Source organism: Sturnus vulgaris, chromosome 6 (genome assembly GCF_052056855.1).
Source record: "Sturnus vulgaris isolate bStuVul1 chromosome 6, bStuVul1.hap1, whole genome shotgun sequence".
In the NCBI taxonomy this organism is placed as follows: Eukaryota; Metazoa; Chordata; class Aves; order Passeriformes; family Sturnidae; genus Sturnus; species Sturnus vulgaris.
The window spans coordinates 10897834-10925215 of NC_142248.1; the positions used below are offsets into that span (position 1 = coordinate 10897834).

The window sequence follows — 27382 nt, forward strand, 5'->3', positions numbered from 1 at the left end:
GGGCGGGCGGGCGGCGCGGGTCAGGCCGGGCCGGGCCGTGCGAGCGCCGCCGCCGCCGCCGCCGCCGGGGCGGGGAGGGGGCACCGCCGGCTCCGCCATGGTGAAGAAGCGGAAAGGCCGTGTCCTTATCGACTCCGACACCGAGGACAGCGGCAGCGAGGAGAACCTGGACCAGGTGCGCGGGCAGGCCCGGCCCGAACGCGGGGCCTGGGATCGCCGGCCCGCGCGAGGCTCGGCGCCGCCATCCCTCCCTCGCTCCCGCCCGGTGTTTCCGCGCCGCTCTCGCCCTCCTCAGCCCGATGGGGCCCCGCGGCCGCCGTGGGGAGAGCCCGCGTCCCTCCGGCGGGTCCCCGGCCCGCCCCTGGCAGGAGGCCCGCGTTGGCGGGGGCTCTTTGCGGCGGGCCCGGTGCTCGGCGCCGGCGGGACGGAGGGGCGGGCGGTGGATGCTCCGGGGCGGTCTGGCCCTGAGGAGGGGTTAGGGAGGCCCGGCTGCCAGTGGTCTTCTCACCTCGAGTAGTGGGGAAAGAGGCCCAAAGGGCTGGGCAACTTTTCCATGCTACTTTGGTACGCCGGGAGAGCAGCGTGTCAGATCCCGGGCTCCCGGAGTGTTAATGCGTGTTTAGTGCGACCCCCTCAATCTTGGTGACTGCGCTGGGGGAGCTCTGTTGATGAGAAACCAGCTTGTAGATGTAAGAAGGGGTAGTGTTTTTATTTGTCTTCAGAGCATCTACCGGGGTTCTAAGTGTTATCTGGTGTGAGTTCAACCGTGTCAGGGTTGCAAAGGGGGTGTCTCTCTCTTTGGAGGGGGCTGCTTTCAAAGACTCACCTTTTGGTGCAGCAGCTATCGATGGTGTGATTCCAGTGGTAAATAAAGACATTATAGGTGAAGTGTGTTACCGCTTGTATTGGCAGTTTGGCGGATCAAATGTGCTGAAGCCAACGTGTCTGATGTAATTTACGTGTTGAACCTTCAGAGTTTTTAATATAGAAGCTGTTGCTATGTTGCAATAAAAAGCCTTTCCCAAACAGTCAAAAACACTTTTGCAGATTGGGGCTTCAGAAAAATCAGGTCAGATACTCTGTTAAAACAGATACACTGGAGCTGATGCGGTTGATCTTGCATACTTCTAGAGTCCATAGAGCTACCAACATCTCGTTGCTAGTGTATCAGTTTGATAGTTTTAAAACTTGAAAATGGGAGTTGGACTAGCTCTGGCATCAGTCAGACTGTCAAAGTGATGGTGGTAGGAATAACCACGTGGTTCTGCATCTGTTCCATCCCTCACTGGCAGCAGGCATCGTCTCCAGCTGATGTAGTAGGTGCTTCCCCCTCCACTGAGCTGTTTGTAGCAACTGTAACAGCAGGGAGATGTATGTGCAAAGATAAATATCAGGTAGCAGGGAAGCAATGCTTTTGATATAAGAGGATACTGACTTAAATGTTAAATACCGAGTTAATCCCTGTAGAATAAACATTTGACAACTTCCCGTGGCAATCTAGGCTTGTTGAATCTAAGGTCTAGCAGCCTTTTAAATGTAGTATCTTGGAAAACAGTGAACAAGTGTAGAAAGAAAGAAAGAAGGAATATTTCTTAGCATAAAAGTGGTGCTCCTCTTTAGGAGCTTCCCAAAGAGAAGCACTATTGAAGCCTCTTCAGGAACTTCCAGAGGAGATCTGTTAATTGTACAAATGTAAAATGTTGATGTTGCAGGGCTTCTTTAGAGAATGGTTGATAAAATGCCATTACTAATGAAAAGTGTCAGTGTTGGTAAGTAGGCAGACCATCAGTTTCTTCAGTGTTTTATATTCTCATTTGAGGTACTAAACTGTAATCAATTTGTTGAGATAATCTTCCAGTTGTGAAGCTAATAGAACCCAATCCAGCATCATCTTCCCAAGACTGGAGAAGTTGGTGTGGCTGTATTTCTACACACAGCTAAGATTCATCAGCCCCAGAGCAATGTTTCTGAGAGTAGATTCTGTGTCCCCGACTGCATACACAGTAACACAGCTTCAAAAATGTTTGTTTTGTACTACTGCTTGTGTCACCTGACCAAGTGATGAACAGCAGATGATGAGAGTATTTGAGAGCCATGTAGTTCTTTGTGTCAGTGTGTGTTGCCTGTGAAAGTGCTTCCTTTTGAGCAGAACAGCTGTACTAAGTTTAACAGACTTTGAGCTTGATACCTGCTCTGTGTCTATCCAAAGCTTTAAGTGCATTCTGGGGTGTGTACCAGCAGTGAAAAGGAATTGAACAGGCTGACTAAATATTACCAACCATTATGTAAAGGTGATGCCAAAAGCAATTCCTCTTTAAAGTGTATAATTGCAAACATCTCTGTTGTTTAGAAGAAGAAGCTGCTATCTACTGGTATTAGGCTTTTTAAGGCTAATGCTTCATGGTGTAGTTAGGGTGGTTTGGAATTATTACCCAATCCAAGTAAGACAAATCTGGACATGTCTCTGGATGTAATTCGTCTTACGTTGGTTATACCAAGAAAGTAATGGTACTAATAGTTACTTTTTATAGCTTGTTATCTTTAAAATCCTTTTGTAGCAGCCAGTATTAAAATTGTGTGTGCACATCTACATTTAAGAAACTAAGTAGACTTGTTCCTTAGTAGGTGGCAATAATCATGCTACTGACTATCTGAGACGTGCTCAGATGTTGCAGAGAACCTGCACGTGCACTGACCTGGATCGTTAAAACTAATTATGACACTTTGAAATAAATGTGTGTGTTTTTACACCAGGAGCTCCTGTCTTTGGCCAAACGGAAACGCAGTGACTCTGAAGAAAAGGAACCACCTGTGAGCAAACCTACAGCATCTTCAGACTCTGAGACATCAGACAGTGATGATGAGGTGAGTTTATCATGCTATCAGTGGGAATGCTCTGGGTTATTTGTCTGATCATACCTAAGCAGTGGAAGTGTATTTATCATACAGTATATTTAGCCTGCTGACTTCATAACGTGGGACTGGCTGTCAATGACAGAGATCCATTGAGGCCAGAATTTGTCTTTTTTTAATGAATGCGTTTTGAATTCTAATTGTATACAATATAGTCTGTCTGTGTAAAAAATGACTGCAAGTTTAATCCCAGTTCATATGATCTGGTGAACTGCCTGCTTTAAACTAGTGTTTTTCCTGTGTTGTGCTTGCAGTTCAGGTAGTAGTGAAGCTGCTAAAGCTGGACTCTGAATTCAGGGAGAGAGGTTTTCACCTTCTGAGTGGAGCTTCCTTCCTAAGAGAAGGGTCAAGGCAGGTAGTACTATTTTACAGGTAGTAAAACTTTTATATTTAGCTGCTTTGATTCTCCTAGAACTGTACTGTGAATTAGCTGTCTGGCCATTTGGATGTGCAACAGGGTGTGTTTTGATCAACATCTTTGAAGAAAGAGGCAAGAAAGAATTCAGCATTACTTTGTTCTAAGGTTTCTCAATTTCTTGTATAGCAGTGCTTATCTGCTGGTTCTGTTTTTAGTAGTTGCTCTTGGTACTACAGTCTAGAGCTGGTTAAAAGCCTGTGCATCTAGAAAAGAAAATTAAAAAAAAAAAACTATTAAAATAGCCACTGACAGATGTTATACAGGTATTTGAGTAAAAGCAATTTCTGGAAAGTTTCAAAATATCTTTTGCACACTTTCTGCAAATTATAGTGAGGTCATTTATTCCACCTATTCTTAAAAATTGACAGGGGGATATTTGGTGTGGGTTTTTGTATTTTTTTTTCTTCTGAAATAACAGTGAGGATTATCTATTGTGGCAACTTGTAGACTAACAGGATAGGCCAGTGATAAACCATAAAACATTTGTTAGTGTAGCAGAGTTCTTCCAATAAGTGTGAAGAATGTGCAATTTCATTTTCTTTCTGAGGCATTTTTGAAATAAATATGCTTGGAACTCTGTTCCAAATCAATCATTTTCTTTAAAAAAGTGCTTCTTGTATATCTAATGTACTTTTAAAACATAGAGACAGACAAAATTGTGAACAACCTAGATATAATAGGTTTCTTGTTGGGGAGCTACTGTCTGTCACCGTGTGTGTTCAAATCTGCTGGCTCACAGTTTATTTATTCTAAGTTATGTGGAGACCAGCTTGTCTGGAAAATGTAGACTTGGGTGTGGAGAGCATGTGGATGATAAAGCCTTCCATTCTGTGTTTATCTCTGAAAGCTGTCAGAATTTTAACTTGTGTAATAAAGTCTACCTTTCCATTGTGTGTAGGACGTGACAATGCCTCTTCACAAATTTGTACAGATCAGTAGTGTTACTGTTGCACCCCTTGAATTTGATACTCTTTCTAATCTGTGTATCATTTCAAGTTGATACTATGTTCTTTCTGACCTCCATGCAGCAGGAGGAAAAAGATTTAGAGAAGAGGTAATTAGGACACTTGCATCTATTCCTGTTCCTGAAATATGCATTCTGAGCTGCTGCTTGTCACAGCAGGATGAGTGGCTGGCTTATAACAGTTCTGCTTCTGCCAGTCATTCCTTTCTGTACATCCCTGGGCTTGACTACACTAGGCCTGATGAATAACTCAGGTTTTAATAAGTATTCTTGTGGTTGGTTTGACGTTCAGCCTTGGGAATTGGGATAGGAGGGTCTAAAAGATGAAATTCTATTATTGGACTTCCTGCAAGATGAAGACATTGAGGCAAGAGCATGGAAATTGTTGCCGTGGGCAAAAGTGCCTGATCATACCCATGTGCTTCCACAGACATTTTTCAGCGTGCATGTCCTTTGTGATTCCTGGAAAGCACTAAATGTTCCAAGATTGGCACTATGTTGCACGTACAGGAAAGAAGCCCAGATCTCTATTTCGGAGTGTAATGCAGCATGCTGCTTTCTTTTAGAGGGAGGAAAGTTTGTGGGGCATCAAGGAGAGAAAAACATTTTGGAATCACTGAATAATCGCAGGTACAAATTAAGCTGCATCTATGCAATAGTGCCCAAGGGATGTCTCTACGTGTTTAATGTTATATTTATGTGTATCAGTGAGAAAGCACTTCCCACCCAGGTGCTGAGTTCTGTAACACTTAAAGGACCTCTGTGGTCTGAATCAAATCTCCTAGCCACTGGACTGAAAGTGAGTTGCAGACAATGAAATAGGAGGGATGCTCTGAACTGTCTTCTGGTGGAGCTGTGGAGCATTCTTGACTGAATTATTATAGACTTTTGTTCAGAGAGCTGATAAATAGCAATGACTGCAGGACTTTGCAATAGGAAGAGCTACCTTTGCAAAGAAATGTACTAATCTGGACACTGTCTCCTTTATCTGGTGTGTCACCATGTCTGCCCAAGAGCTCACCAAGTCAAACTGGGAGCTTTCTGCATGTGACCAGTTTGGTGCTAGCCAGGTTACTCCTGGGGCTATCATGCTAGAGTTTTGTGTGTCCACAAGGTGTTCTTGTTATTGATTGAGGGCATTAGGTGGATGATGTTCCTCAGTTGCAGTAGGTTAATTCTGGGCTCTTGCTTTTCCTTTTATTCTGGCTTCCTTGCTTACAGTAAGATAATTCATTCTGTTGTGTGTGAAGAGTGGATGACTTCTGCAGCAACTTCACTGACATTAGTGTTGATTAGACAGAAAGCCACAATGCTATGGGAGCTCCTCTTTGTTTCTCTTGAAAAGTAAGCTTATTCTAATGTCAGGAAGGGTTCAGTTCTGCCGTTTAACACCTACAGGGTCAGGACAGAATATCCTTCCAAGACTAGAAAACGCATATAATGAATGCTTAGTACTATTCTGGAGTTAAGTGAGGATTATCTGTTTATACCATTTTTTTTACAAATGTGCTAATTTGTTAGGGAACTGTATAGCTGAGGATCTTGTCAAGAGCTATGGGACAGAGCAGGAGGTGAGCATTAGTGATGCAGCTAGTGAAGAGATTCGTTTCAAGTAACAGCCTAGAGGGTTTTATGCCTCTTTGTATCTCCTTACTGCACTTCAAGTTAGAGCACTCCAGCAAAGCAGAGATGAGCAGAATACTGCATGTGTTCTTTTTGTTTGGGGGTGTCTTTTTGTGGGTTTGTAGAAATTACAGTGCTGAAAGTTGCGTTTTTCTGTGTGCTTTTATTTTATAATACTGATTAATTAAACCTTCAAGAATGAGTGGGTTCTCCAGTCCTGAGGCCTTTGCCATACATTTTTTTCAGGCTTAGGAAATTTGAAACAGGCCATGCTTTAATCTTCTTATACACAGCTTATAGACTGTGTGCTTTGTAACTTTGACTTTTCCTGGAGGCTGTTTCCTTCAGCTATTAATGGGTGCAATAGTAATGCTTTTCTCCAGGAAGAGAGGTGGTGTTACTTCATCTGCTCCAAATAAAGTGCAAGTGCAAATCTGAGTAGCACGAGCTAATTGTATGAAGGCTGGCATGTCCAAAGGAGTAATGTGAATACGCTGTGGATGAAATTGGTATAAAATTTAGTCTGTAACTAACTTCTTTAAATTGCAAACTAGCATGGGGATAACTTCTTGGGATTTGATTTCTGTGAGCTTCTTTGAGCAGTACTTGAATGAAAAGGGTAGATCAGGTGTCTGGTGATATTCTGGCCCATGAAGCCTTCTCTCAGCCAGTTCCTAGCAAAGCCTCTTCTGTGGCTTCCAAAGGTGTTTTCTTTATTTGCTTATTTCCTTTCTGTTTTGGTCTTGACACCTAGAGCTTCCTCTCTGTGTCTAAAATAGCTCCTTAAGTTTTCTGGTTGCTGGGCTGTTGTCATCATGAAGGTGTTTGAGGTGTTCAAATGGCACGTGTAGATCCTGAAAGGCAGGATAAATCACAGGGGCTTTTTATTTACTATTTCGTTTTAAAAGTAGTGGTAGAGAGCATTTTCCTTCTTGAAGCTCTTGGAGTGCTGTCTGTAGAGTTTTCCAAGCTCTGAGAAAGCCTAAAGACAGTAAATACTGCCTTATTTTCATATCTGTGCTTCCTGATGTTGAGTTCAGACAGGCTGAAACCGTAGTTTCATGACTGGCCTGGTGGACTGCCTTATTTTTTTCCTGTATGATTGCATGAAAGTTTGTAAGCCGAGCTGATGTTACCTACCTTGGTGCACTTAAATGCAATGACAGTAGGACAGCTGAAGTTTATCTGGCCTTGGAAAGGAACATATTGGTAAGGGACCTATTTTGCTTTGGCGTTGTGGCTTGTAGCTTGCATTTTGCTTATAAAGCCGTTGGATATGGAAGGAGGGAAGAATATGGCAAGGACAGGCTGGCAACCTTACTTGTGCATCTCTGGCTTGATAGGGGGTTAAAAAAAAGCTGGGAGAACATTTGCACCTACTTGCAAATTCTCAGTGTGTAGTGCATTTAGGTACTGTGAGAATAGAAGCAAACAGCAGCTACCTGAGCAATAAAACAATTCTGCACTCTGAGCTCACTTCAGGTATGGGTTTTTTTGGTCTTTTCTTTTTTAAAATTTTTTCTTTTTCTCTTTTTTTTTCTCCACGATCTCATTTCATCTCCCTAGTGGAAATATGTTCCAGGTTTGCTGAGCTATAAATTATTTTCTTAAATCATTTTGTGTAGTTGCTTTTTTAGAAGCTGACTTATAAATTTAGGTAATTTCTAATGTGGTGGGTTGGGCTTTTTTCCCTAAGTCCATTCTGGTTACTGTGGCTTAATTAAGACTTCTTAGAAGCAAAGAATCATTTAGGTTGACAGGGACCTTTAGGATCATCATGTCCAAACAGTTTCTTGGAGGAAACATGCAAGCTATTAGCACTGTGAACCTTGGCAGCAAGAGGGAAATTCAAAAGGCTCTTCTGGCTGCTTCTTGTGAGAGAGCCATAAAGCTCTGTTGTTTGGTAGTACCAAACAATAAGTAGAAAGCCAGTACACTTGTGTATGGGTTTATTAACTTGGTGTGTCTGGAGCCGTGGAGGGCTCCAGATGGTGGCCGAGGAGGCAGTGGTGAATAGAGGGGCTGTTCCGAGGAGGCGTTCAAGCCGTGGCCAGCATGTGAGAAGCCCTGACTGGTGCTGCCTGACTGCAGCGTGGATGAAGGGACCTGGAGAAACTGCATTAGAGGACAGACTTTGGAAAGTGATTGTTGTTTGAAGTTAAGGGAAACAGAGCAAAGAAATGTCTCTGACTATGACTGTGTGTTTTGACTTGATGTTGCTTGTGAACGTGTTGCATTTTTGATTTCTGGTGGTGTGTTGGAGCATGAGGAAGGGCCTCAAGACCTTAGCTTTCCAGTATTGCCTTCCCTCTGCCTCCTACACCAGCTAATCTGTTGTGTCTTCATCTGTCACAAGAAGAAATTCATGTTGGCCACTCTCTGAGCAGTGCAGATAGGTCATTAAGTCAAATGACAACTGCGACAGTGTGCAAATGCAGGGCAATTTATGAGCCTAAGAGTCTTGCACTGTGTCCTGGTTTTGATGATATAGTGATCCAAAATTTGCCCTAACTCTTGTCTTGTCCTGTAGTTATTCTGGGAATGACCAAGCATTCATGAGAGATTGGGGTAACTGAATAAACCTAAAAGCACCTGAGTTGGGTAAGAATTTGGCTTTGTGACAGCACTGAAATTGGGAGATGGACATAGAGGCCACTTGCATAAACAAAAGTGAGATGAAGTGTTATTTCTAGGGTGAAATAGAAACCAAAGCACACTGTCCTAGATTGGGGAGTAGATTTTTTAATTACCTTGTCCTGTATTGGTTTGTTTGGGTGGTTTTTGGTTCTGGTGGTGTGTTTTTTTGTTTGTGGGGTTTTTTTGTCTTGGTTTTGGGGTTTTTTTTGTTTATTTGTGGGGTTTGGGTTTTTTGTTTGGGTGGGGGTATTTTGTTTGTGGTTTTTTGTTTGGTTTTTTTTTGATTGTTGTTTCTTTTTTCTCTTGTTCCAAGTGTTTGTCACATAGGTTTATTTTCATTCCTATCTTCCTGGTCACAGGTTTTCTCCACAATTCTACTAGTGAGTTAAAAGCTGAAAACAGTGTTATGTAACACATGTATGTACAGCTATTAAACATTTTATTCACTGAAGTCCTGCTGGTTTTTATCTGATCTGAGCTTCTTTCATCTCAGCATGACCTCTCAAGGTCTTGATATAACTGTGTTGTGTACTGTGGCTTTCCATGTGCTGCTTCCTTGCAGCATGCTGACATGAGATATAATTTAGAATAGAACACTGAAAAGAAGTGGCAGAGCTCTGAGAGGGAGGCACCTCTGCATCACTGCTAAATGCTGTTTCACTTTTCTTGCTGTTGTGACTTCTCTGGAGTGCTGGCAGTAGGTGAGCATTTGAGTAAATAGCAAAAATGCACTTTTCTGTTCACCTGAGAGATGGTTCCTTAGTGCTGAGATTTGAGTAGATTTAGACAGAGTGCAAGCTTGTTCTTAACTGATTTATAGGAGCATAGTAACCAGAAATAATATTAGACAGCAATATTGTAACACTGAACAAGTAAAACTTTAATGCTGAAGCCAGTAAAAACTTCAGTACAAGCTTGGCCTGGTATAAAGTCAGCAGCTTTTTGTACAGTTTCTCACCCGTCCTATGGACCATAACAGACTCTGGGGTACCTGCATAGGGTATGAATTGCAAGGCTCACCACTGTAGTTTTACCTCAGGAATAAAAAAATAAGGAACTTTTGCATTTACAGAGACTTTTGAATACTCTGATGGTGCCTAAAGAACATGATGAAGCATTTGATAATATGGAGAGTACAAGGTTGGGGGTGAGCGTAATCAAAACCTGGGAAATTCCAGAAGTATTAGTTCAGGTATTATTAGATTAGGTAGTAGCTTATAACTACTTGCTTGAGTTCCATCTAGAGTAGTTGAACACCAGGGTTCTCTGAGAATGGTGTCTTATCAGGCAGAACAATTTATCAAATTTGATGGAATGATTACTACCTGCAGAGATAGACTTGATTCATCCCCCAGGATAGGGTGATTGGCTAAGAAGCCTGAAGTTGGTATGCATCTGAGGTCAAATCTAAAGTGTTGGGGTTTTTTTCCCACTTAGAGTAGTTTTGAGTGCAAGATCTCAGTTATGCACAGTTGTATTTGCTCACTTGCATTATGACTGTTTGTTTTTTTAAAACTGCATGCTCAACCAGATGTGCATGAAAGATGAGAATAATATACAGGTGTTTAGAGGATTTATGGATATATGTGTGTATATATATATATATGTATTTTAAAAGCCTGTTATATTCCTGAGGGTCTCATGCCTGGAGTTTCTAGGAGAGGTGGTGAAGTGCAAAATATTGTAAAGCCTTTAAGGATATTTGGGCAATCCTTATTGCTTCTATTCCTTTCTGGCTTTACCCCGGTAGTTGAAACAATGTAAAAATTCTATTAAGAAATCACAGTGCAAGGTGTGGTTACTAGAATTGTGTGGGTGTGTGTAAGTGAAAGGTGTGATTAACAGAATACTGCTTCTTCTGGGACTTAGGGGTATAAAATGGCTCTCTCTGTATGTATGACAGTTTAAGGCATGTACTTGGAAACTGTGGTCTAAGGTAAGTGAAAATGTGACATTAAAAGAAATTTAAAATTAGGGCTTGATACTGTATTTTTTTTCCTGACTCCTATGATTGTGATTTGATTCCACTTCGTGTACATAGGGAGTAGTGCCACCATGGGCATCTATGAGTGCACTGTTGGCTTGTTGCATAGAAATACAGACACTGTGTACTTTTGGTAAAACCGAGATTTTGAAAAGGCTGTTATGTATAATTGGTGTCCTTCATGAAATGTAAAATCTGCTGCTGATTCAACTAGTTCTAGAAAAACATCAATTGCTTCTGTTTAATAGTAAACTGAAGCTAATCTTTACAAACACATGGACATATTGTTTAAAATTATTTTCTTAGGAAAATATTTTCAATACCACCTCCCTTGGCAGATACTGCCAACTTTGAAGTCTTCATTATCTTTTAAAAGGAATGACCTACCAATTCTTATAACAAGTTTCTTTTTTTTCCAAAAAAAACCTTAAACCAACCACGCAACACTCTACTCCCAAAAACCTTGTAAAGGGCTCTAATTTATGAGCCTAAGAGTCTTGCACTGTGTCCTGCTTTTGATGAATTAGTGGTCCAAGATAAGTTTTCTATTGGCTTCTCTTTTTTTTCCCCCCCTCTTCTTTACACTTGTATGTTTGGGGTTCTTTTTCGGTCAGGTATTGGGCTATTTCTCAGCTGGTTTTACTCCAGTGTTCTGGAGAAGGGAGAAGAGAGTGATGTTTGTGTCTCACGATCCCTTTCTTGATTCTTTCCTTGCAGTGGACTGTTGGAGGTTCTAAAAACAAAAAAAAGGGAAAAGCGGGTAAGGCAGAGAAGAAAGGAGCCATGAAGAAACAGATGAACAAAGCTGCCTCCTCGGGCAGCTCAGATAAAGACAGCTCAGCTGAGAGCTCAGCACCTGAGGAGGGTAAGAGAACACACGTGCACTTATTTAGTGTGATTCCCAGTGAACTTACCTGTTGTGCACCCTGAAGAGTAATGTTGTGTGCTGATGTCAAAGACCATCTTCAAAGACTTCATTGTGCAGCTTACAGTCAGGGTAACTTTAAATTTACTGTGGCTTGAAGTGCATGTAATTCAGTATGGCATTGCTGTGAGCACTCCATTACAGCTGCAAACTGAATGCTATTTGAACTGAAGAATGAAGGATATTTCATTGCTTGACTTTCTCCTGGAAAATTTCTTGCTTCCTTCTAGCATGTCCTATCTACCCATGTGTAGCATTTTTTATTCTCATTGATCCCCATCCCAAACTCCTTGTGATAACAAAGAAAAAGGTACATAGTGTTTGTGATGCAAATAAGAGCTTATCTTGCATGCGTTTGTTCTGAATTGGAGTTCTTGCACATTTATACTGATGCAGAAGAAGAAAAACCATTCTCTAACTTTGTCAGAATTTTTTACATGGATATTGAATACATTTCAATACTGGGAAAACCTCCTGTCTTCTGTTTTCATCATGCCCATGAAGGCTTGCAGGTGCTTACTTGCGTTTACATTGATACTAAAAAAGGAAATTAAGAAAGCATATGAAGGAGCTTACAGTTTTAAGTATATCAAGCACAGCAAATACAGACAAAGGCATGGAGTGACTGCACCTGTATATATCAGTGCTTACAAATCAAGGGTTTTCACAGTGCAAGCCTGCAAAGCTGGAAGTTTCCAGAAATGCTAATCCCAGAATGGAAGTAAAGGAAGGAATCCTAATGGCCTGCTTCCATAATTCAATGTAATTTAGTCAATTAGGTGAGGTGATCAAAGCACTTGGGCTTGGATCAAGTTTCAAGGTGGTGTTAGCCAATAGTATTGGGGAGTCAGCCATTCCCTAAACTCCTGTGTATGTGGGAGAGCTTGTTACAGTAATGGGGCCTTGCCAGCCCTGAGGGTATTGGTTTCAACTTTACCTCCTGGTGTAGTAATTCATAGTGTTGCAGTCTTCACATGACGAATTTTGGTCCTTTGGGTTGCTATAATGAGGTGGTTAATTGTGCAATTCTGTGGTGGTTGCTCATGGTGTTTGAGGTGTGCACACACAAACTCACGGCTGTATAAGGAACCTGTCGGATACATAAGCATATAGGCATAGAAGTCTAACTTTAGGACTGTTACATATTACTAAAAGGCCTTTTAAATTTGTTTGTTCTACTAAGAATTTTTAATTACAACCCAATTTGTGTTCAAATGTAGTACCACTCATTTTATCATTTTTTAGCATAAATATATTATGGTAATTTCAACCTGGCCTTAATTTTCATGTTACGAATGTTTTTAGTATAGTGGAAGACGAGTGTAAAATTAATTTGTACTACCCCTTGCTAATATACTATAATGAAGTGGTTGGGCTTTGCCCCAGCTGATTTCTCATTACCTTATATTTTTGATTTAGGAGAAGTCTCTGACTCAGAAAGCAACAGTTCCTCATCTAGCTCAGATTCAGATTCTTCATCTGAAGATGAGGAATTCCATGATGGCTATGGAGAAGACCTGATGGGAGATGAGGAAGACCGAGCTCGATTGGAACAAATGACAGAAAAAGAGAGAGAGCAGGAACTGTTTAACCGGATAGAGAAGAGAGAAGTGCTAAAGAGAAGGTGAATTTTATATCTGTTGATATTTGGTAGCAAATTCTTAAAGGCTGCATAGAGCGTATGCTGACTGTGCTCTCTTGTTTAAGGTCCAAGCTTTCAGCACTGTTAAGTGAGATAAGTTTGATTGTATGTTTTTTGTATGTAAACTGTCCCTGTAGTAAAGAAGCACACAGCAGGAGTTCTGCATATTCTTGAAGAAGAAAGTATCTAAAAGTTCCTCAGCTGTTGAATATGCACGGTTCTGCTAGCTACCCTTGTAGTTAAGTTACTGCTCCATAGGTTAGAAGTCTGAAGGCCTGCTTCTCTTTGTCTTTTTTGTATTAACTGTCACGTGCTGGTGCTTTGGGAAAAGGCAAACAAAGCATAAGGTGTACATGAATTCCTGGAACTTTTCAGAAAACAATGGTGAAGCACAGATCAGTGTTAGAGTTGCCTGTATATGGTTTGGGCCCTAATAGAAGATAGAGATACTGATATAAGGAGTGATGCTGGATATGTCATTTTTATGGAATCTTTTGTGGTTCTACCGTATGTACTGTGATTTTGTTGTTTGTCTGTAGCTGTTACACTGTCCAGTCAGGCAACTTCTTTGCAGTAAAGGTATTTTACTTCCCATGTGTCTTAATTGAAAGGATTTGGCATGTATGGGGCAAGGTTTCTCGAGTTTATTTATTCTTTAGTGCTGTTTCTTTTTTCACTTGCTGAGAAATTTCCCTAGAGGACTGACATCTGTTGAGTAAATCGTGTCAATACAAGCAACTGCCAAACTGTGTTTGTCCAAGCCATAGCTAGAGCACTGCCTGCCTTGATTTTAACACTGCATTCAGAATCTTATGTGGTCTGCTGCTCTCCTCAAAGGGATCAGAATGATTGCAAGTTTGGATTTAGATCATGTAGAATGATATCTTTCAAGTTTTACTCTCTCTTCCGTGGTAACCGAATGTCTCTGTTTTAGAGTGAGTGCTGGAGAATATTTGATGCAGACAAGCTAAACAATTGAAGCTTGAGTTACTGATTTAATCTTAAGTGAATTTGTGCTGTTCTGTGTAAAGGCTTGGCAGGTAGAACTAAGGGGGTGATGGGGTAGTCATTTAACTTCGTGGTAAGTTGAATCTTTTAAAAGCTCTTTGTATGCACATTATGCTGTGAGTTCAACGGGATTACAGCAGACATTGCATCTGATATAATGCCTTGCCTTGTGTGTTATGCTTCATGTTAAAGGCATAAAGGGCAATGAGCTCATCTGACACTTCAGTTTGTTGTCTACAAAGCCAGGTGTAAAGGACTGAAGAAGAATGACTGTGTAATGTGCACGTTAATGGATGACACATTTTGAATTTCAGTTATTGGTAGTTATTTTTTTTTCTTGTGTATGTCCATATACACACTTCACTAAAGCAGTGACCAGTCCATGGTGCAGTGGAATCTCAGTTCCATTGAAATTACTACTTTTCTGAATGCAGTTGCTGAAAACAAGACATCAGGGTGATATATTTCATGAAGGTAGACATGAAAGTGCCTAAATTCTTCTGCAGAAACAGAGTCTGATGAGAATTTTGCTGCTAAAGGAGGACTCCCCAAAACATTGTAGTCATTCTTATACAGACCAGTGCTGGCAGAAAGGTGAAGTTTAAGCGTGAAAGAGCATGATAATGACTTTAAAGAAAAAATCTCTAGCTGTTTAGGTTTAAATTATGTGAAATAGCCATATGATTTTAGAGTTGGAGGTAGCACGCAATGATTGCTGCACTGGCAAGAGAAAAATGGAGTAAGGACATACTTCTGTGGAATAGTAATTTCTACATGGTCTCATCAACCCTTTAGGTTAGCTCTCTGTAGGACTGCACTTGGTGTGCTCAGCTTTTCTTCACTTTATTTTCTTGGGGAAGGGAGGGGATGGGAATAGGGGACAGGATAACATAAAAGGGACAAGCAGTTGAAGTGTTCCTTACAGCCTGATAGTAATTGTGATAGCATCTGAGCAATCCTTTGCTCTCTCAGGAAGAGCATTCTTTCATACATTCTTTTTGTTCCAATAACTGCTACTAGATTTGAAATCAAGAAAAAACTAAAAACAGCAAAAAAGAAAGAAAAGAAAGAGAAAAAGAAAAAGCAAGAGGAAGAGCAGGAGAAGAAAAAACTCACACAGATCCAGGAATCCCAGGTAGGAAATGAAACTGTTCTTGGTTATAAATCCTTTTCCCTCGGCAAAAGGAGATAGGATATGGCCTCTCTACCCCTAATGTTTTCCCTTAATGTCAAACGGTGTAGTAAGCAGATCAGAATTTAGTTAATTTATATGCTCAAGCTATCTTCAGTTTTTCCATTTCATTTAAGGAAGTTAACATCTTTGGCCTATTGAGGGGTGATTGATACTCCTTTAATGAAAAATACAAAGCTGCAGCTATGTCTGGAGTTACTGAGATAGCCCTCCCACATGAGAAAAGGAAAGCAGCCTTTTACAGTTCCTTTAGCCAAACTTCTGTTGTTCAGTCTGAAACATTCCATACATGAATGAAAAGTTTGAGAGAGCAGACCAAAAACTGCTCAACTGTCATATTAATCATTCAACATGCACATACATACAGTAGAAAAAATGCTTAGTTTCTTCTGGCAGGGATGTCAAGGAAAAGCTTGAATGCCAGGAGGAGCAGAAGTAGTTCTATAGTTTTTCCACCTCCAGTAAAAAGAGGACAACACCAGTTTCTGAGGCCAGGCCTCTGTAACTGAACTGTGGTTTCAAATAGTGAAGATATGCCATTAATATAGAGTCAGGGCAGGTAGGCTCCCAGCGTGGGGTGGGATTTGTCTTGCCTAAAATCAGCCATCTAAAACCCAGTTGATTGTTTACACTTTTTGTTGCCTATTGTTTTGTGCAATGGAAGAGAGCATCTTCAGCTGACAATTCACTCCATGTTATTTTCTAGTGAAACAGATGTTTAGCACCTATAATCAAATTGGGTGAGATGAGTTTTCCCTTAGGCACATGCTGGCCAGAATAAATCTCATTTTCCTACTCCCTCAACTCCATATATGTACATATGTGTATACTTTATTAGTGCATTTATAATACACAAAGTGTACTTGCAAATACATATATGCATGTGTAAAAGGATCTTATTTAGAGTTCTTTTACAGTGCCTTGCAGGAAGTACTTCAGCTTAGCTCGGATGACTGTCTTTTATGCTTATTATAGAGGCTGCTTTCTCTATAGAGATAGACCTGTTAGAAATGGAACACACAAGAGGACTGAAAACATTTAAGATTTGGATCCGTCTTGCAGATTTTACAAGCAGCTTTATTTCTGCTTTAAGTATTTTTAAACATAACTTTTTTCTTTTCTATTAAATGAAAACTAGTGTTTTGATTTGGCCTTGCAGAAGCAGCAAATGAGAATAATATTCATCCAGTTTTTCCTCATTACATGTTATTTTCTGACTTCTATTTTATTTCTCTAGTACTTTTTTAACTTTAAGGAGGAATTTGGAGACTAAGACTTGGTGGCACAAATGTCGAACTATAAATATGTTCATTATTTTTTATATGAAGCAGAATAAAGAAATATGCTCCAGATTGATTTCCCTCTCTATCCTCTGTAAAAAATGAACTGAAAAGAACTGATTTCAAAAAGGACTACATTAGTAATTTCTATTTGAAAAATGTTCGAAGTATTTAAATAACCTTTGTTTAAATGCTTTTCAACTTATGGATTTGTGATGTTGAGGGATTTTCTGTACATGTTTTTAGGTCATGTCACATAACAAAGAGCGGAGATCAAAGCGGGATGAAAAGCTAGACAAGAAATCTCAGGCAATGGAGGAGCTAAAAGCAGAAAGAGAGAAAAGGAAGAACAGAACAGGTATAAAAGCATGTTGCTATTGCTGCAGTTTTTGAGACATTATTGCAGCTTTCTGAAAGTGCTACTTCCTGTTTCAAAGTAATGCAACAGTCCTACACCTTGGAGCGAGTGAATTCCATGTCTGTTTTTTCCTTGGTCTTTGCCCAACATGACCACCTAGGGTGATATTTGGCAACCACTGATGCTGTATTCCTCATCCTTGCCCCTCTCGTGAGTGGTCTAAAAACAGAACTTTCATCACAGTCCACTGAATGGTTCTTAGTAAGGTTTAGTTAATGTGTCTGAATTGGTCACTTAGATTCAGGTTTTTAATCTCTGGATCATTCAAACTCCTACTTATTGTACTTGTGATATCCTGTCTACATTTACTTGTTTCTTCACTGGCACATCATCTTGTCCATCTTGCCACTGACTTTTGATGCAAACATTTTTTTTGCTCTTCTGGATTTTATTTTGATCCTCTCCAAACATGAGATTTTTTTCTTTTTCCTTGTAAAATAATGAGTTGTCTGATCATAATAGTTTTTTCTTATATATCTAGTTGTTACACCCATCTTGAATTACTGTGTGCAGTCAAGTTGGGAGACTGAAAATAAGTACAACTGAGATTTAGAATGATTTTAAATACTTCATGTATATGCAAAGAGAGAAGTCAATGAAGTGCACAGCTTACTAGTGGATTTGAACATGTGCCACCTGTATCTAGTGTAAAATTAATACCTGTCTGCCTCTTGGATTTTTTTTTAAGCAATTAAGGTTCAACTCTTATAGGGAAGCTTTCATAAAATATTTATAGCTTGCTTTTCCTTGTTCTTTGTCCTTCTCCCAGCTGAATTGCTTGCAAAAAAACAGCCATTAAAAACTAGTGAAGTATACTCTGATGATGAAGAGGAGGAAGAGGATGATAAGTCTAGTGAGAAAAGTGATCGCTCATCCAGATCGTCATCCTCCGATGAAGAGGAAGAGTAAGTAGTAAACACTGGGCTATGATTACTTGTAAATATGTTCAAAAATAGAGGTCCACTTTAGGTAACACATGCTGTTTTAGAAGATTGTTTGAAGCAGTTTGGTGTCTCTAAAGTGGTTTTGCCTCTGGGCACAATTGCATTGCTCAGATTTGAATCCTTGGACCTATATTGTGGTTCGTGGGACTCATTTACCTTGGGTGGGTTTGCAGCTTCAGTTCCCTGCTGTCAGGTTTAGCCCAAATTACACTGTTGTTTACTGATTTGTTTAGTCCTGCAAGTTCAGCAGCTGCAGAGCTCTGGCACATATCTGGGCAGATACCTGTGCTGGCTTATTTTAAAGCATTAGTCTATAAACTGCCTTGGTGTGTGTCTTTCTGCTTTCTGGTAGCAGGGGCAGGGTTTAATAAGTCTAGGACTTCACATTGAATCTTTCTCGTGAATGCTAAATTCACACATCTACAGTCAACTAATGCATGATGAATCATTCCTGGTAATATAAACAGTGCTCACATTGCACCTCAATCAGGACCTCCCTTTTGGGTTTTGATTATGTCTCAACTTTTTTCTTTATCCCCTCTCACCTTTCTCAAATCAGGAAAGAAGAAATTCCTCCCAAGTCCCAGCCAGTGTCCTTGCCTGAAGAGCTGAACCGAGTGCGGTTATCACGGCACAAGCTGGAGCGCTGGTGCCACATGCCCTTCTTTGCCAAGACAGTCACTGGCTGCTTTGTCCGTATTGGCATTGGCAATCACAACAGTAAACCTGTTTATCGGGTGAGTTTAGCTCTCAGGGATTGAGTTCTTTTTTTTGTGCTGTAATAAAATATTTGCAGCTTATCAGTTCTCAGGTACTATGACTGTTTGACTGGTATAAATAGATTGCTTATAACCAGAAAATGTAATTGCTGCCAAAGAGGTGAGGAGACTGGTTTAAAAATAAATAAATCTGTGACCACCTAGGAGAGGAGATAAATTTAGTGAGAGGGAGGGAGCACTAACAAAGCCTGATCTTCCAGCTTTGGTTCATGTTGTCTTATCATTTGTATTGCAGACTAGAGTTTCAGATTCTGCTTAGACCAAGTAAGGATGAGTAAGATTCACTCCTTATTTCTAGGACTGTTTCCCAAGTTATTTTGTGGTCTTGACTCCTTTTTTACAAAGTTTCTAGTACACCAGTGTGCCTTCAGAAGAGACTGGTTGGGAACACAGTTTTGTTTTTCTGTTTCATTGCTGTAATCATAGGAAACAATAATAGTCTCAGTAACAGCATTAAAAAAGGCCCCCAGAAGGGCTGTGTTTAGTATGTGAGCAGCAATAGTGTGCTTCATTTGGAACATATGTTAACCCAAACAACGTTATTTGAGTAGGAAATAGGAAAGATAGGAGAGTGTATACTACTTGGTCAGGAAGGCAGAGCTGAGAAGATTAGAAAAAAGTGCATCAAGGATTCAGATAATTTATAATTTATTAACTCAAAATTTATATATGAAGCAACTCATTCTGTACCTGATAATGTAGACTGAAGAGTCTTGCTTTCCTTGATCTGGTTAGAATTGTTAGCTAGATTAAGGTTTTTTATTTCTAGTGAAGAGGCTTGGATGTGCCAGATACATTTCAGGAACATGAAAAAAAACAACTTCTCTTACATCCTTCTTCTGATATATTTTACTCTGTGGTACAGGTTGCTGAAATAACTGGCGTGGTAGAGACTGCAAAGGTTTACCAGCTTGGTGGCACACGGACAAACAAAGGACTTCAGTTGCGGTAAGATACTAAAGGAATCCTCCTTAGTTCATCAGTCAGTGTCCTTTTCATAGCAAATAATGTTCTGTGTGGGGTTTGGAAGGGGGAACTGAAAAGTAGACTGAGCCTTGTCACAGTACTTAATACTAGAATGTTTGGCTTGGGTTTATTTGATTTTTTTTTTTTTTCTCCTTGTGCATAATGGAAATTGTAAAATACCCGAAGAAATTTGTGCAGGGAGTTATGGTTGTGTTGACATGTGCTTGTCTGGTTTTGGGCTTTTTTAATCAGTTTATACATATAGATCCAATGTCACCACTTTATGCCATCACAAGAGGATATTTTACATTTTATTGTTGCAGGCATGGCAGTGATTCACGTGTGTTTCGCTTGGAGTTTGTCTCAAATCAGGAATTTACTGAAAGTGAATTTATGAAGTGGAAGGAAGCAGTAAGTTTGCCAGACTTCAGTTTCTTCTTAGTAGCCTTCTGCCAAGCATACTTTGAGTGGAAAGTAACTCTGTCTCATGTTTAGATGTTCTCTGCTGGGATGCAGCTACCCACACTAGATGAGATAAACAAGAAGGAAGTGTCCATCAAAGAAGCTCTCAACTACAAGTTTAATGATCAGGACATTGAAGAGGTAAATGATGCATTGTAGTAAAGCTGTGTCAGTGCTTAAAAATGACAGGAAGTCATGCAGTAGAGCAGTAGCTGTTACAAAGCAAAATAATCATGATAATTTGCTTTCCAAGAAGGAAGTAAAAGGAAGTTTCATAACTGGATAGAGTAGCTTGGTGATCCTGCTGTTGTTCAGTGTTCACTCCTGCTTTTCTCTATCATTTGTGCCCTGTAATCTCCTTTTGAACTTGTGTAGCATAGCTCTGAACTCCTGAGTATGGCAACTTAGTTCTCAAGTTCTGAAAAACTGACAGCAGCATGGTAGTTGCATTTATCACAAGTTTTGTACTTGATACAAAGGTGATTAACATCAGGTGTTTGTAGGTAGTGAGGAGAATGGAGCTGTAACTCATTATCAAAGGCACAAACTAAAAAACAACCATCAGAGCATATGTCAAATTCAGTGGCAATAAATAAATTTCTTAGGTGATACTCATCTGTTGCTTCTAGTGTCCAAGTACTGAAATAGAGATTTCATATTTGCGTATTCATGTTGTTTCCTCTGCATCTTACAGATTGTGAAAGAGAAGGAAAGGTTCAGAAAAGCACCTCCAAACTATGCCATGAAGAAAACTCAGCTATTAAAGGAGAAGGTGAGAGATGAGATGCCTGCAAGCTTAATGCAGTCTGATTTTGAAGCCCTGAAGCTCATCTGGGTTTTGGCAGTAGTCAGCAGTAAGCTGGACTTTAACTGTGCAGGTGAAAGGTGGTTCTCAAGGTTCATTGCTGAGGTCAGAATACCCACAATCCTTTCAGCTATTGCACTCTTTTTATAGCGGGGGGGGCAATTGCCAACAATTTAAGCCATCTCTTTTTGTGTCCATTGAACAAGGTCTTAAACTGGTCTGCCTCAGAAACTTTTCCTTTTTTCTTAGTTTTTTCTTTTTGGTTTTTTTTGGGTCAGTTTTGTTGTTTTTTGTTTTGATTGTGTTTGTTTTTGTTTTTAGAGTACCTCATAATATGTTTGAAAGTTGATTTCCTCTTCTTATTTTAAGATAGGAAAAACAGAAGTTGTGTTACATTATTTTTTACTCAGGGGTAACTGAATTGTCACTTTATGGCTGATAATTTATAGTGAAAACAAAGAAGTGGCCGAAAGATTTACTTCTCATGAACTGTTTTTACCTTTAGTCCTCCTGGAACAAGTAAACCTAACAGTGCATCAAAGCCAAAGCCTAGAAGTGAAGAAAACAAACAGTCTGAAGTATCTCTGAAGATAGGACTGCATAAACAGAACCAAAATTTGTTTGTCTTTCTCGAGACATTAAAGCTTCATACACAGTAAAGCCCAAGAGTTTGCATTGAAATACATTTCTTGGTTCCTTGGTTTAACTGTTTTTTTTGTGGTCCCTGTTTTACTGTACACGAACATGTAAATGATTAGGCTCCCGTCCCAGGGACTGCAGTTGCTCTTTGCTGTCACCAGGTGGCACAATAAGCTGTTGTCGTGCCTCAGGGGACTCTGCTCCCTGCAGTAAACGGCAACTGGCAGTTGTGGAAATAATTCCTTTCCTGATGTGCTAAATGGGGATGTTAAATTATAACAAAAACTTGTAACTTAAGTCATCTAACAGACCTGTCCTCCTCGTGCTGGGACTGGTGTTCCTACATCCTCCTTAGTGTAAGGGTTTTCAGAGTTCTTCAGAATAAGAAATCCAGTTTTGCCTTGAGCTGTAAGGAAAGTGTAGCTCTTTGTTGAACGCTTACTATGCAGGGAAGAACCTTCACGACTGGAACAGAGTTAGCTGACTGATTCACAGATCTATCCTTTGTCTCCTTGAGTAATTCTGAGTAGAGAGTAGTGCCTAATGAGTTACTGTTTGGTTGAAGGCTATGGCTGAGGACTTGGGGGACCAAGATAAGGCCAAGCAGATTCAAGATCAGCTTAATGAACTTGAAGAGAGAGCAGAGGCCCTGGATCGTCAACGAACAAAAAATATTTCTGCAATCAGGTAGGAAGAAGATATTGGGAATTCTCTTTCTTAAATAGTATCAAACAATATTTAAAAAAGAGAAATTAATGCATTAACAAATAACTGCAGGATTTTGGGTTTTTTTTCCTGTACAGTGTGTTGATGTGTATTTTAATAGCTCTGTTAGTGCTTGTCTGTCTTCACTTTCTTGTATCTCTCATGCAGTTAAAACTGTCAAAAATGTAAATTCTCTTCTATATACCCCAGGGGGCAGTTGCGTTGCAATAAGAGTAATTTGTGGTCAGGATGAAGCTGCAAGAATGCTTTCAGGTGTTTTTTTGTGTAGGGACTGATAAATGACAGTCACTTTCTTTTTCTTTCCCCCACCCTTCTTTTTTCCATTCTGCAGTTACATCAACCAGAGAAATAGAGAGTGGAATATCGTTGAGTCTGAGAAGGCTCTTGTGGTAAATAGTGCTGAATTAATACTTTCCTACAAGTAGAGATGAAATGATGCAAAGAGGGATAATTGCGTGGCAAAGTTACTAAATTTTTAAATTATCTGTAAAATTTTTCGTAAAGGCAAATGGCATGATTTTAAAGCACATTGCTTTATCTTTTTGCTCAATTCAGTTATCAGCAGATTAGTCACTATTAGAGTGGCTTAATGCATTTTATGTGGGAAGGAAAAGATAAGTATCCTCATAAAGGAAACTTCAGATAATAAAACAGTGAAGGAGATACTTGCTTCTCTGTAGTTACATTTTTATTGAGGAAGAGTTAAGTTTGTTAACAAATGCTTAAACATTAACTATCCTGAGAGCTGTGTGCCTATTTTCTGTTGTATGCAATAAGGACAGTTTTGTCCTGTGAAGAGTGGGGTGCTGGGTGTGTTAAAATCTTTCTAATCTCTAATGTTGCTGTTTTTTCTCTGATCTTGGTATTGTATATAGCAAATGAGTAATTGCATGGATGGGGGGCTGTGGGAGGATTTAAAAGAGTGCAAATGGCAAACTCTGCAAAACCATGTTCTATTTCTTCTCCAGGCTGAAAGTCACAGCATGAAAAACCAACAAATGGACCCCTTTACTAGGCGGCAGTGCAAGCCCACAATAGTGTCTAATGTGAGTGTAATACTTAAGTTCAGTTGAGGCAATTTGCTGAAAAACAGAAACCAATGTAATGCAGAGTGTAGGAACAGAATTCCCAACTGTGCCATGTGCTATTAACGCCCTGAATGCCAGTGTGAGATACAGCTGAGTGAGATCCTGGTCCCTCTTCTTTTTTAATGCAGTGTGAAGGACATAAGTGATGTGGGTATGTACTGCAAAAGCAACCATGATTGAAGACTTCGTGAGTTCATCTATGTTGAATTACTCAGATTTAGTTAGCTCTGGGAAGACAGTTTGCTTTAGGTGTGAGTTTCACTTTTAGTTAGCTGAAAGTTTCCTGAAAAATCAGTCAAAGGTGAGAGGAGAACAGACATTTTGGGCCTGTGATGGATGAAGTAATTCAACATAAACTTCCCATGTGATACTGTGGCAAAACCTTCTACTGCAGTCCCTCCATATATAACTGAATAACATATATTGATGAATAACAAGGCAACAACCTCCTCCTTCTAAGTAATCTGGCCTTGTTGAGGTCTGTTGTGGAATAGTATGTAGTTCTGGCGTAGGTACCTAAAAAAACAACTGCTCAGGTTGGCTCTCATCAGTCTCCTCAAACCAGCAAGGAAATAAAAGAGAAATTCTATTGCAGGGCTTGAATGAAATACTTCTTTATTAGAAAAGAATTGTAACTGAGTAGCTTTATTGTGCTAGAGAACTATTAAGTAAAGAAAATAGTCTTCTAAAGATTTCTTCTCTCTAGTAGAGTGTTTCAGCCAGAACTGTAAGCTGAAAGCAAATGCATATTACAGTAGCATTAAGAGTAGTTACAGAAACCAGCCATATAATTAGGAAATGTATTTCTGATTTTTCCAAATAAAAGCTTTCTGAAGATGATTTTTAGTTTGTTAGTGTCAGTTAACCAGGATGATTTCGGTAGCCTTTTGAGATTCTGGAAGCTGAGTGAACTGATATGCAGTCTTTTATGGTTTTAGATTCATGGGTACAAACACTGTTTCAATAAAATGTAGTTCCAGCTCTTGCAAATTTAAATGCAGTAATTTTTAATTTTTATTCTTCTGACATTTTGCCTTTGCAGTCCAGAGATCCTGCTGTCCAAGCTGCCATCCTTGCCCAGCTAAATGCAAAATATGGATCTGGTGTGTTACCAGATGCTCCAAAGGACATGAGTAAGGTAAGTTTCCATTTTGGTCTCTGTTATGTTCCTCACACTGTCACCCTTTTCCTCTGTGAAGCTTGTGAGTAACAGCAGGTGTGCGTGCTTCAATTCTAGAGAAAGGTATCCTGTAAAACTTTATTTAAAAAGGCAGCAGCTTCTTGGTTCTTGGGAAAGGAAATTTACATTGCTCTAGCAGTATAAAAGCTACACTAAGTATGTTTGTGACAGAAGAGGGGAAAAAACATTCTTATCTCTGTTGGTATGGCCAGATAAGATTAGGCGACTTACCTATAGTTTTCATTTCAGGGTCAAGGAAAAGATAAAGATGTGAACTCTAAATCAGCTAGTGACCTCTCAGAAGATCTTTTCAAAGTGCATGACTTTGATGTAAAGATTGATCTTCAGGTTCCCAGTTCAGGTGGGTGTTCCCTCTGAGTTTGGGGATGTGATTGTCCAGCCCATTTTGGTAGAACTTACTTCTTCCAGGATAATTCTTTCAAAGTTATTGTTGACCTTTTGAGAATTGGAGTAAGGACTCTGTTTACCATCTTGGCAAGTATCTTGAACTGAGGAGGAGGGGATGTGTGATAGTGACATCCTTTGAGAAAACAAGAATAACCATATTGTTTTAAACTAAAAGCCTGTGTATCCCCATATCCTTGACTTGAAGCCTAGGGAGGGAAGGAGATAATGAGTGGTTTTTGATATGCTTTTCCAGTCTGTATTATCTATGACTTGCATAATCTCTGGGGGAAAGATGCGTGTTGTATTTAATAAGTCTTGGCAGCTACCGTGATAGTTACTTTGTTAATTTGTCTAATAACTTTTGACAGCAGATAAGCTGTGTGTCTGTGCTGTTCTGTCTTCTGTGCACGTACTGTGGGGTTAAGGTATTTTTACTTGATTTTGAACCTTCTGCTTTACCAAGTTGCTATTCCCTAACTAAGGCATTGCAGATGGTATTGAAGCTAAATTTTAGGGGAACGAAAACACCAGTGAGTGAAGATAATAGACACAAACTTGCTGGCTCTTCCTCTTTGTTATCTTGACTTTGACAGCAGGAGATGTGTGACAAGAACAGTTGAGTATCCTAGGATCATTTTGATTGGAAAAGACCTTTAAGATTATCAGGTCAAACCATTAACTCAACATTCACAAGTCCACTAGTAAACCTGGTCCCCATGTGCCACAGCTACATGTCTTTTAAATACCTCCAAAGATGGTGACCCAGCCACTCCCTTGAGCAGTCTGTTCTGATGCTTGACAACCATCTTGGTGAAGAATTTTCTCCTAATATGCAGTCTAAACCTCCCAACTTGAGGCTATTTTCCTGTGTCCTGTCTTGTGTTGTTTTCCAGTGGGAGGAAGGCATAGGAGGGAAAATTTGACACACAAGGTTTAGTATTTCTTGCATTACTTGAAAGATTAGATCTGCAGTTTCTTGGAAGACAATAATTTAGGAAGTACTGTAAGAATGCACAAAGACAAACCTTGTCAGGAAGCAAGAGCAGGAGAAGTTGTTTTTCCAAACCAGGTCGAGATGGAAACTCTGGATGTAAGACTACTGAATGAGGCAGGAGTTCAAGAACAAGACATTTCCTGAAACAGCTAGTAAGGGTTATGAACTTGAGAATTAGCAAGCAGATGAGGGTTAGGCACTGAAGGGCACTGAAGAGAGAAGGATGAGAAACAGAGTTTTCTTTAGACAGAACATCATTCTGGCATCTTACTTTGTGCAGTCTCCTTGTTTAACAGAAGAATCTGGAGGCTGATGAAAATGTGTGTTGTAGAGACAGATAGAACATTTGACTTTTTCTGCTTATCTGTCTCTGGATTAACAGCTGGATTAACAGAGTCAAAACTGCATGTGCTGCATCTATGAAGATAAGCTCCCCGATACTGTCTGTATTAACTGAAGTTCAAACCTGATATATACTAGAGAAGCCAAACATGATTTTGTGGTGAAGTTGTCAACAACAAGTAAAAATTTAGTTTTCCTGTAGTTTGGTCCTTACCTTTTTCTTCTCCCCAACAGAATCTAAGGCACTGGCCATCACCTCCAAGGCTCCTCCAGCAAAAGATGGTGCCCCTCGGCGATCATTGAACTTGGAGGACTACAAAAAGAGACGGGGGCTTATTTGAGCATGCCCACTCTGCTGCTTCTGATCCTGCATGCTCCATGATGATGTCCTACTTTTTCTTCCTCCCTTTTCAGTTCTCCCTTCTGGGTTGGAGCAGCAATGGAGCTGGGAAGAGACTCTTTAAAACTGCCAGTCATCTGTAACATAAACCATTCAACTATTTACTGTATAGACCTCCCTTCTTGCCCTTTCCTCTGCTCCCCTCACAAATGTGGATCTGTGCTATTTGGGGTTTTCCCATTTCTTTTAGTTTGAGTTTTGTTTTTATTTTGTTGATGCAGCTCGTTGGTCCACTCTGTGTTCAGTATTAGCCTGAGGTCTGGATTTCCATAGGAATCTCTTGGCAGTCGCAGAATCAGCACTTGGTGATCTCCCCTTACATACCACCACAGGCACAGTGAATAAACATTGGCGCAAGACCTTTGTGGCTGGAAGGTCATCTGCACTTTCTCCCTCTTCTTCTTCCTCCTTCATCCTAGCTTTGGAGAAGGGAATCTTCAAAAACTGGCCTAGGTTCAAAGTGTAAATTTTTTTGGGAGGGTTGTGTGACTTTTTTTCAGGTGTTTTTTATCATTTTTAAGCTGCAGTACTATTTGTATCCGTCTGTCACAGTTCTTTACGGCTGTTTTGAATTTCTACCAGCTGTACTTGAGCATCTGAAATTGCAAGAAAGAAACTCATTAAATGTGATTCTTCTTACTAAAA

At 40.0% G+C, this 27382-nt stretch overlaps 1 protein-coding gene across 1 annotated transcript; it reads left to right on the plus strand.

The window, feature by feature from the left end:
* Positions 1-16: 16 nt before the first annotated feature.
* RTF1 (RTF1 homolog, Paf1/RNA polymerase II complex component) lies at positions 17-27382 on the plus strand. Its single transcript, XM_014869241.2, has 18 exons — positions 17-175; positions 2755-2865; positions 11257-11404; positions 12884-13088; positions 15135-15249; positions 16833-16944; positions 17774-17909; positions 18508-18685; positions 19593-19675; positions 20017-20104; positions 20189-20296; positions 20850-20927; positions 22165-22286; positions 22657-22714; positions 23294-23371; positions 24456-24551; positions 24843-24954; positions 26572-27382. The coding sequence occupies exons 1-18, from the start codon at positions 98-100 to the stop codon at positions 26676-26678; spliced, it is 2013 nt and encodes a 670-aa protein (XP_014724727.1). The 5' UTR covers positions 17-97; the 3' UTR covers positions 26679-27382.